General features: G+C 33.0%; 1 protein-coding gene across 1 annotated transcript in view; it reads left to right on the plus strand.

Moving 5' to 3' along the window:
- Dmxl1 (Dmx like 1) overlaps window positions 1-11,972 on the plus strand; it is a 206,533-nt gene that overhangs the window by 190,651 nt on the left and 3,910 nt on the right. Inside the window, exons 37-41 of the mRNA XM_012516760.2 lie at window positions 1,993-2,024; window positions 4,799-4,926; window positions 8,705-8,797; window positions 10,386-10,477; window positions 11,493-11,545. Of these exons, the coding sequence (XP_012372214.1) occupies window positions 1,993-2,024; window positions 4,799-4,926; window positions 8,705-8,797; window positions 10,386-10,477; window positions 11,493-11,545 (398 nt within the window). The remainder of the gene's footprint in view (window positions 1-1,992; window positions 2,025-4,798; window positions 4,927-8,704; window positions 8,798-10,385; window positions 10,478-11,492; window positions 11,546-11,972) is intronic.

Here is an 11,972-nt window from a genome sequence, read left to right on the forward strand (position 1 = left end):
CTTTATAAAATAAAATAAAATAATCAACTTAAAGCTCCAGTGGCGTAATCAGTTAGCACATGGTACTTATATAAAATAACCAACTTATTCTTTGATCCTGTGGTACTTTTTAGTCTGAGTTTTGTTAATTTCCACTGTGGTCTTAATAATTTGTCTTTTAATTTCAAATTTGGATTGCTCTTGTTTTTTTAGGCCCTTGACAATTCATGATTAAGTTTTCTATTTGGGATTGCGCAGTTCTTTTAATGTTTGCATTTATAGGTAATAACTGCTCTTAGAACTGCCTTCATTGGGTCCTGTTTGATTCTAGGAAATTTTTTATTTCTTCCTTGATTTATCTTGGGATCCATTGCTTATCAATAATGTATTATTTAATATCTGAGTTGGTATATTTTTGTTTTTGCTTTCTGGTTTCATTGCACTATGACTTGATGGTATATAAGGAGTATTTCAATTATGTTGCATTTATCTAGAAAACATTATGGCCTAAGATGTGGTCTATTGTGGAAGAAGTTTCATGAGCTGCTGAAAAAATATATATATACTGTTCTCACTGGATGAAAACACTCTAGATATCTTTTAAGTCTAGATATCATTTAAGTTCATTCGTTCAGTGTTGTGGTTTAACTCTAATATATCTTCATTAAATTTTGGTCTAGTTGATCTGTTCATTTGTGAGAGTGTTGAAGTCCCCAGCCATGATTGTATTAGTGCTGTTATGTTCAGTAGTTTTTCTTTGATAAAGTTAAGAGTGCAAACATGAGGTGCTTTTATAATTGTTAGTTCTTCCTGCAGAATTGTTCTCTTTATCCATTTGTAGTGGCCATCTTTGTTTCCTTTGATCAGATTTGATTGAAGGTTTTGTGTTTGAAAATAATATGGCTACTTCTGCTTGCCTCGGGACTCCAGTTCTTTGGAGTATCATTTTCCATCCTTCTCTTTTAGTCTGGCAGCTTCCTTTTGGATGATCTGTTTCTCCTATATATAATATATGGTTGCATTTCATTTATGATTCATTCAGTCTGCCAGTCTGTGTCTTTTGATAGGGGAGTTATGAGCAGTAACATTGAAAATTGTTATTGTGAAATGTTTACTGAATCCTGTCATTGCATTATTTTTCCAGTGCTGATTCCTTTGGGTTCATTTCCTTTTACCTATTCACCCAGTTATATATATGTTTTTCTTTGGTTCTTTGGTGCTGGTGGCCTCTCTGTCTCTATTGAGGCTGCCTTTGAGTATTTTCTGTGGTGCTCCGTTAACAGTCAGGTATGTATTTAGGATTTCTTTGTCATGGAAAATGTTATGTCTTCATCAATATGGAAGTCTAAGTTTGCAGTATATGGAAATCTGGTTTGGCAATACTTTAAACGTATGAAAAAACTTTTCTCCAAGTTTTCCTGGACTTTAAGGTTTGCTGCTAAGAAATCTGGTGTAATTCTGATAGGCTTTTTTGGATAACTTACTAGTTTTCTCTGACAGCTTTTAAGATTCTCTCCTTTTCTGAATCCCTGTACTTTTTAATAGGTATTTTTTAATCTTTTATTTATTTATTTGATACATGGTCTCACTACACAACTCAGACTCATAGTGATCCTCCTGTCTCAGCCTCCCCGGAATTACAGGCATGTGCCACCACGCCCAGTTTCATGGCCAACTCGGTTACATTGCCACCACTGTGCACCCAGGGCGCTGTTTCACACGTAGCATGTGATACCAGGGATCAAATCTGGGTCCTTATGTGTGTCAGGCAGGCACTTAGACCACTGAACTAACTCCTCAGCCTCTCAATTTCCAGAATTTTGATTATGGTGTACCATGGAGAGATTCTTTACTGGTCATAGCTATTTGCAGTTCTGTATTCCTCTTGTAATTGAATATTGAATTCTTTTTCTCGATTCGGACAGTTTTCTGGTGTGACTTCAGTGAATAAATTTTATATCTTTGAAGTCATCTAATTCCTTTATTAAAATTCAAATTTTTTTTTCTCTTTAGTTATCTAGTAGCTGTTGGAGCTAGCTTGCATGGTATTATTTTTAGGGTATCACTGAATTTATGATTTACTATGTCTGTCTTGTCTTTTAATTTTTGACACACTGTTCTCACAGGGGCCAAATCTGTTAGTCATACATTCTTTTGAGTTTTTTAACATGTGTTTATTATTTCTGCTTGCTTTTCATTATTTCTATTTCCTTACCAAACTAATCATTCATATCTTTTATTATCTTGTTTAACTTGGTTGGCTAGTTGTTTGTTTCTACTTTAAGCTCATCGAACATTTTATTAGTAAAATCTCTTATCTGTTACTGGAAACATTTTGATCAGCCCTTTTAACATATCTGACATACATAAACGTATAGACAGAAGCAGATTATCTTGCTTTCATTCTAAAATTTTAGCCATGTTCCTAGTACAAACTCACTAAAAAGTTTATTTTAAAACTATTTTTATAGATCCAGGGACTGAGAGTGTAGCTTATTGGTAGAGTACATACTTAACATATATGCAACCCTGATTTTTTTTTTTTTTTTTTTTTTTTTTTTTCTGGTACTGGGGATTGAACTCAGGACCCTGCACTTGCCAGGCAAATGCTGATTCTACTGAGCTATCTCCCTGGACCCTGTAACCCTGAATTTAATTCCTGTACCCCCCCCAAAAAAAATCTTATTTGCCTTTCATAAGGAATCTTTTAAAGAGACATAAATTTTTAGTAGTTTCTGTGTACAAATCAAAAAAGTGTAACCCATTTATTTGTAAAGCATTAAGATACTTTTTTTCCCCAGTTTTTCCCATATATGGATAATTTTAAGTTAAACTTCCCATTGTGGATCCCATAATTCCAAATTGGCCAAATTATGGTCACCATAATTCCAATTGTTATCCATTTCTCTATAACAGCATAGGCTCTTGAGTTTATAGTGTATATATATATAAATTAACTGGAGTATAAGATGGAAAAGTTGTAGCCTCAGTAACTCAGATAAACCCACAATTCCACCTTTAATCTACTGGAAGGTCTCAGCAGCACCACATCTAGTTTATATTAGACTCAGTCCATCTTACAGATGTAGACTAGAACAACAAATGCTGAAAGTTGGAGAACTCAAGTTATAAGTTGCAGAGCCAGAACAGAGGTAGATCTGTATAAGATGTCCTACCAAACTGTATAGGCAGCGAGAAACAGTACAAACAGCTCAGCAGCGTGGGTATGCCTAGTTACTCATTACTCCAAAGGGGTTATCATCAGGGATAACCCCTCCACTTCTCTTATTGGACACCAGAACTGTTAAAAGATAAACTTAGGTACATTAGAATTTTAATACATTTATTTAAACATTCACCTCAAATTCATGATCTGAGCAACACCAGAAAACTGGTAATTTAGGGCTACGTCAAGGTGGCGTGAAAGGAAAATTTTTATGTGGTGTTTTTATAAGCTATGGAAAGAACCAATTCAAATAAAAATACTTAACTGGTTAAAATAGAAATTCCCACATTTGAGATTAGTTGGAAGTTTTTGATTGATAGTCTCTGATTAGATTAGAGATTAAGCCTAACTTATCAAAATTGGTATATTTTGGTAGGTTAGTCTTAAGTTTTGTCTTACTGTTCACATTGAGTTTCTACTTGTTCATACAGAAATTTAAAGTTCTAGAGCCATCTCAGCTTACAGGCCTCCTCAGTAATTTTTTTACATTTATAAAATAAGTGTTTTTTAAATACAATTATCTTCATTTTAACAATTAAGACTATTTGGAAAAAGGGAAGAGTTAACATTCCTAGTCTCAAAAGTTCTCCCCTCATGCTTCCACCTCTGCCTAATGCTAAAACATTACAAATCAGTTGAGGTTCATTTATTATAAATACTCAGCAAGAAATTAGAGAATCTTAACTAATAATGTCACTTGGGTTATGTTAGATGTTTTTAGACACTAATTCTCACCACCCCATAACACATTATACTGATAACTATAATGAATGTAAATTGTATGGTATATATTATGTATAATCATGAGTTTTATATAAATTATCTCATTTATTTCTTACTATCCAGTGTTTTAAAGATTATTATTTCCTTTTATAGAAAGGAAATAGTACCATAAAAAAGAATAAGTTTGCTAATACAAAATAGTAAAAAAGAATTAGTACTGCTAAAGAATTAATAATCGGGGCCTGCTGAATATTTCAGCAGATTAAACTGCCTGCAAGCAGGCGCAGGGGTCAGGAGATGATCCCCAGGACTGCTGTGCTGGCCCTGGCACCGGGGCAAAATGAGACAGCAGTTGAGACTGGGTGTGGTGGTGCACAGCTGTAATCCCAGCTCTTGGGAGGCTGTAAACAGGTGAATCACTATGAGTGTGATTAGTAGTGACACCCTGAACCCCCTGTAGATCCTTCCCTAAAATACAAAAATAAAAGTAAAAAAAGAATTAGTAGTCGTTGACTTGGTCATTTATATTCCTTAGTAAAACAGATAACATTTTACATAACAGGTCAATTAGGATAACATTCAGAAATGATTTTTTTTTTTTTTTTTGTCTTTAGCATGGTATTCAAAACTTTCTGTAGCTTGCTTTTTTCAGAGAAAAATATGTAAATTTAAATACTGATGGTGTGACTGATACAATTTAGCTCTTTAATAATTCCAATTATTTATTTAGTATTTTTGGGGGGTGTTTTGTTTTGTTTTGTTTTGGTCTTGAGACAGGAACTCATTGTGTAGTTCAGGTTGGCCTTAAGAAATAAATTTTTCTAAAGATTGTTAAAATAACTTCACAGTTTTTGTTGTCTTTTGTTGCAGATCTGACTGGAGCTCAAGATGGGAGTGTCAGAATGTTTGAATGGGGCCATTCTCAACAAATAGCCTGTTTTCGATCTGGTGGTAATTCAAGGGTTACAAGAATGAGATTTAACTATCAAGGAAATAAGGTAGTATTATAAAAAGTAAATGGTAAAGATAGTTGATTGTGTTGGGGTTCTATAAATATCACTAATTTCAGTTCCTGAAAAGAATAATAGCTTGGTGGACTGTTAGTAAAGTATTTATCTATGTGAATTCTCTCTTTTTTAAAATTCTTTTCAAAGAACATTTAAATTCATTTGGTTCTTCCTAAGCTATGTTTAATAGATATAGAATATATTTTCATTAAAATTAAATGTTGCATGAGGGCTGTGTGATTATTAGTTTACATTGCATTAAACATTTTTGATTAGTAAATCTCAATTTCTTTATCCCTGGGAACCTACTCAGAGTGTGATCCAGCACCAAACAATAAGTAGCATTTAGGAGTTGGTTAAAAGTGCATATACTGACCCTATTTCAGAGCTACTGAATCACCATCTACATTTTAACCAGTTTCTCTTGTGATTTGTACACCTACTAAAGTTTTCAGAAGTACTGTTCTAGAGCTAGGGCATCAGCAAACTATGACATAGCCATCTGTCTTTAAGTAAAATTTTATTGTGTCATTGTTATTTCGTGGATTATTTGTTCTCTTTGCTCTTTCCCACTGCAACAGCAGAGTTGAGGAGGACAAAGACCTTATAATATGGCAAGCCTAAAATATTTATTGTATGACCATGTAGAAAAGGTTTGCTGACCATGCACTAGTACATCCCTGTCTTTACCTCCCATGTTCCTGCTTTCCTTATATTGCCACTCTGTACCTTCATATCGCAGTAGCACTTCAAGGTTTATTTCCCAGTACTTGGAAGGGGGAAAAGAAAGAAGAAGAAAACTTCAAAAATGTGAAATACTTCTCATCTCAAGTATTTTAGATAAGGGATTCTCAACCTTATTCTCAATTGTGTTCCCTATTAATGTCCCTTATCTGTTCTTGCTTTTCTATTTTAGTTGTCAATATTATGTCTCCCATTAGTCTCTGTCTCAGTCTGTAACAAGCAAAATAGTCACATAACTACAATATGGGTAAGATAAAGTTTTTCAAGAAGACTTCAGGATACCTGTGTTATTCTTTAGTGTGATATTGAAGATCTACATCTTCATTTTTACCTTTAACGCTCACAACAACTTTCTGTGGAGGCTACTTAAAAACACAAGTATCTTGAGAGGAAGCCAACTTTCTTACATTCAAATTAGCATGATATCCCTCTCCGTAGGGAAGCTTAGTGGGTAAACTGTAGAGATGACTTATACTGTATCACAGTAACATTGAATGGTTTATGAATTACAAAAACAAATTAGCAATCAAAAGTGAAAATTATAGGAAAACCAAGAGTAACAAGGGGCATTATGAAGCATATATGTCCAGTGAGGAACAATTCTTCTGAGAGATTCAGAAAATACTGCATTAATAAAATAAGTCCAAGGTGGTATGAAGCAAGGACATTAGGGCAACAGAAAAGAGTTCTTGGAAATTCAAAACTTGATGTGCAAAGGTGGGGTCTGTAAGGGAACCACTCATCATACATTACTGAACAGAAGAGCAAAAGTAGTTAAAATTGGACAGCACAAATTAAGAAATTATCCCATAAAATGTCTAAGGAAATGTTTCAGAAAAAAACGTGGATAAGCACTAGTTAAATGAATAATAAATGTTTCTTCAAAACAACAGAATTTTTTTAAGAGGAGAAAGGTCAGCCCAAGTGCCAGAAGAAATACTGAGGAATAGTATACCTACAAACCTTCTGATTATCTTGAGAGATTTTTCATTTATTAAAGAATAAAGGAAGGGCTGATGAGATAGCTCAGCAGACTAAGCACTTGCTTAGGCAAGTCCCAGGCACGCTAAGCCAGAGACTGAGAGGGGGAGAACAGGCATGGTGCCTATAATCCCAGCACTGGAGAGGCTGAAAACAGAAGGATCACTATGAGTTTGAGCTGGGTACTGAGATCCTGCGCACACACACACACACACACACACACACACACACACACAAAGGGGGGGCAGGGAGATGGCTCAGTAGAATAAGCACTTTTCTGGCAAACGCAAGGGTCTGAGTTCAGTCGCCCGTTCTGCTGGAAAAAAAGAAGAGGGAAGAAGGAAGAAAGAAAATCCTGTAAGCTTCTAGGAAGAAGTAGTGGTACATGTGTCTACTTAAACAACTTCTCCCTTTCAAATGACTGGCATCACATTACATCTAGATGGAGCAATATCCTCGGGATTCCAGTGTTCAAAGAATTAGAAATGAATTGTTGTTCATTCAAACATTCATTCACATTCGATGATAAATAGTATTTTAGATATAGATTTTATGTGTCCCCTCTCTGAGGAACATACTTATATCTACTTCAGAGATAAGATAAACTGTAAAAATAGACCCTGAAAAAATATCTGTAATAATGTATACAGACAGTAGGTTAACATTCTTACATTAGTAGTTGTTAACCATATCATTTTTTAAAAGATATCATAATAGACAATATATAAACAGCTTACCAAAAATTATTTTTGTCAGTAACCCTCACAGTTACAGAAGTGCAAATTAAAACATTTTCAGCATAGAATTGATACATTTTAATATTCAGTATTACCTACTGAATATTAAGAAAATAATGCAAATTTAAATTCATATCACTTCAGATTTAGTTATACCTTCATCTGTCAGTTTTAAATAATGCTCTTTGGAAAAACTTTTCCACATGGTATATGTGTAAGAATGTTTAGGCCAGGTGTGGTAGCATATGTAATCCCATTACTTGGGAGGCTGAGATAAGAGAAGACTGCAAGTTTGAGGACAACCTGGGCTACATAGTGAGTTCAAGGCCACCCTAAACTGCACAGCAAGACCCTATCTCAAAAAAAAAAAAAAAAAAAGAATGTTTAAAACTGCACATTTTATAATACACTAAATTGAAAACTGTCTATAATAAACTTTTAAATGACAATTACAAGTATATAGTATAATGAATAGCACAAGAATAAGCTAGATTTCTGTCCTGATATGAAAAGATATTTCTAGTAAATACAGTAATTGTGGAACTGTATTTTTCGGTTATACTTATCTAAAAAGCTGTATATGTGTCTGAATATGTATAGAAAGAAATCTTACAGGAGACAACATCCAGTTGTTATAATAGGTGTATGATCTGAAGATGAGAGCAAGTACCCAAAAAAGACATTTCATACTTTACATAACCATGCACTATGTTTATAATTACTGTATATATAACATACTGTCTTACTTGATTATTTTAATGTTTTTCCAATCAAAATTGCCTTGGTTCCCATAGTGGAATTCTTTTACTATGATAATTGTTATTTTGCTTTCTACTTTTATATGTTGTTCGTATTTCTTGCAGGAAAGTTTTGTCTTTTTCAAGATGAACAGACCTCTTAATACTATGATTAAGTTTTGTCTTTTTTTTTTTTTTTTTTTTTTTTTTTTTTTTTTGGTGGAACCAGGGATTGAACTCAGGCCCTTGCGCTTGCCAGGCAAGTGCTTATTCTACTGAGCCATCTCCTCAGCCCCTTAAGTTTTGTCTTAATGTGGATTCCCATATTATTCAGAGAGATTATTCAGATGATGCTATAGCTTTTTGTAATTAAATGGGTATCTGGAATTCTTTGTCTATCCTGGAATTTTATAATGCATGGCTAAATTTTTTATTTAAACCCATGCATTTGTGAAATGTAAAGTCAGTATATCAGTTAAATATCTAAGAGTAAAAATGTGGGTGTCATAGTAAGGGTAAGAATAAATATGCATTTGCACTTATATTGAACATTTCTATTTATTTTCTAAGTTTGGGATAGTTGATGCTGATGGATATTTAAGTTTGTATCAAACAAACTGGAAATGCTGTCCTGTTACTGGGAGCATGCCTAAGCCATATCTGGTAAGTCAAGACTTCCTACCTGTGAATAAATTTCAAGTTTTCATTTTAAAGAAATAATATATTAGATGCAAGAAATATTTAAATGAATAAATAAAATCTGTGTAGGGTTGTGTACTTAGTCATTTTACTCTGTCCTTGTATTATGTGAAAAGTGCATAAAAATCTTGCATCTCTGGTAATTTGGAAAGATAATATATATAAACCTAACATGGCTGCCTTAGGAAATACAGGCAACTTGGAGATTACCAGTGTCCTTTTCTAACCTTACTTTTCTACCTAAATAGAAAGATTAATAGGCTAGTGATCTGATTATTTTTCCATAGTCCTTGTTATCAATGAAAAATTAGAAAGGGCATCTTATAGCTCGTATTACTATTTTCTTGCTTAACAAAATATAAATATGTTAGAACTATGAATGTAAACATATTCAGAACTATGCAAACAATAAACTTACGGCTTCAAAGAACCCTGAATTTATATTTAATATAAATGGGATTCAGTGATTCCCTTTAGAACTGCGCAGTACCTATCAAGGAGAAGTTAAGAATATAGCTTATGATTCTAGTACTTCACCCAATGTTAAATGTTAGAATACATAGTTGACCTAAGTGAAAACAAACAATCAAAGGAGGGTTAAGTACGATACCCTGAAAAAGAGGGTTTTTTTTTTTTTCCCTCAAGTAAGTTTTTTTTTTTTTTTTTTTTTTTTTTGTTTTTTTTTTTTTGTGAATCCGGGGATTGAACTCAGGCCCTTGAGCTTGCCAGGGAATCGCTTATTCCACTGACCCATCTCCCCAGCCCCTTATTGTCTTAATTTTTCATTAAATCAACAGATTTAAATGTGCAAGGTTATAGTCACTAGCAGACTGCCTTTATATCTTAAACTTTTTGTCGTAATCCATTAAGTTTTGGTTGATAGAATTTTAAGAAATATTGTGTATTTTCTAATTTTGGTGACTATTAGTAACTTTCATTCACGTATATACATAAATGGCTTTAATGTTTAAATATTTCTTAAAATGCAAGTTTTCAAAATAAAAAAGATAAGTCTAAAATAATCTAAAACCCTGGTTTCTGTCTTCGCCTAAAACAGAACTTTTCACTAAATAAGCCAAGGTAAATAAGTTTAACCAAGGTACTTAAGTTTAACCTTCTGTGCTTCTTTTGAAGTTTTGTTTGAACTACAGGAAAGGTAGGTCAGTGATGGTGAACTTAGCTAGCACGTGTGAAGCCACTGTCTCCATGCCCTGCACATTAGGAGGAGAGAGGAGCTACAAAACACATGTGCTGGGCTGGGGAGATGGCTCAGTGGAGTAAGCGCTTCCCTGCAAGTGCTCAGGGCCTGAGTTCAATCCTTGGTCTGCCAAAAAAAAAAAAAAAAAGCTAAAATGTTAAAGATTGCTCAGTCTGGATGGAAAGTATATGAAATTCTGTGTACTGTATTACTTTTGCAGCTTTTCTAAAGTTGAGATAAAAAGACACTTAAAATTAAAAAAAAAAAAGCTACACAATCACTTTTTGATTAATGTATCCAATTCTGAAATTTTTATTAACAATAATAGCAATTTATTATTTATCACCATTCTAGACTTGGCAGTGTCACAACAAAACAGCCAATGATTTTGTCTTCGTTAGTTCCTCCTCTCTGATAGCAACAGCTGGTCTTTCAACTGACAATAGGTAAGAGATGATAGCTGGAACTAAAATATGTAGATGTATAGCTGAATGCTTTTTATAGCTTTATGTCCTTGTGTCCCAAGAAAAAAAATTTAGGTATTTTTATTATAAAGCCTTGTGGGGTTTTTTGTTTGTTTTTGGAGAAAGCATGTATAGTTTTCTAACTATAAATCTAGAAAAACTCTGGTGCCGTTAAAGCAAAATGGATTTCCTCTATATTTTTAATGTTCTGATGCTACATATGTATAGGTGAAAGGGATTTGGTTATTTATGACATGATCATTTCTCTGTATATCTTCTATGTAAATAGGAAACAAAAAGGAAATAGTATTTATTGGCCATGTTATTAAGTTTTTATCATGACCCTCTTAGACACACAACAGTTTCAAAATAAGAAAACAAGAAACTCAGACTGAGTAGCTCTGCAGTAGCTGATCAGTAGCAGCCCCATCCCGTTCCTCATTCTATAACCAAAAGAAGTTAAGTTTGCAAGAACCTGTTTCTTCTCTTGCTCCCATCTCATCACTTGAAACAACTGACTTCTGACATCAAGGTATAGTGAGGTGGTTGAGCTTTCTGTATTTTATGTATGAAACCTCACTTTGCACTTGAAACTGCTTTTGACACTCTTCTTTTTTTAACCTGTTTTCCACAGAACTTCTTTAAATACACCAATACATCCTTAGAGTAGAAGCTTTCTTCATGTTCAAGAACGTGTAGTATCTCATGCTACTTGTTTTCATCAGTCTAGGGATTATATTATAGAAGAGTTAATACAAAATGTTGTATCTACATTCAGGCTTTATTTTATATTATTTGTAAATACATACTAAAGTTACATAGTTTTATAAGCAGTTTTAAAATTTTGTATAAAAATAATATATAAACTTATTTGCATTGTTCTTTTAACTTTCTTTAAATTTAAGAACTTTCTCTGGAAGCAAGATTAAAATGTTATGTCATTATATGAACATTTTTTATAAGTTTGTGTCACTCAAAAAATAATCTTTTCTTCCAGAAACATATGTTTGTGGGATACACTTGTAGCACCCTCAAATAGTTTAGTACATGGTAAGTTTTGAAAACATTTTATACATTGTGGGAGCCAAGAAATTCATAAACCAAGTGACTTTAAATAGATTTTTAATAAAACACATTTATGACCCTATGAAATTTATTTTGAAAAGAAAAACATATACCTAATTAATCTCTTCCCACAATTTGGAATTTTAAAAATATTACTTTTTACATTGAGCCCCAGAATAAAAAATTATTGAGACTAACAAGGTCTCTGCGCAGAAAGTACAAATATTTCTAGAAATCAAAGATCTAAATTAATGCGTTTTTCATATTCACATATTTAAACACTCAGTATATAAGATGTCATTTCCTCCAAACTTCATAGTCCTAATCAAAATCCCAACAAAGTATTTTGTAGATAACAATAAATTAATTCTAAAGTTTATAGTATAAAAAAACAAAATACTAAAGAAAAATT

Source organism: Octodon degus, unplaced genomic scaffold (assembly GCF_000260255.1).
Source record: "Octodon degus isolate 3935 unplaced genomic scaffold, OctDeg1.0 scaffold00124, whole genome shotgun sequence".
Taxonomy (NCBI): domain Eukaryota; kingdom Metazoa; phylum Chordata; class Mammalia; order Rodentia; family Octodontidae; genus Octodon; species Octodon degus.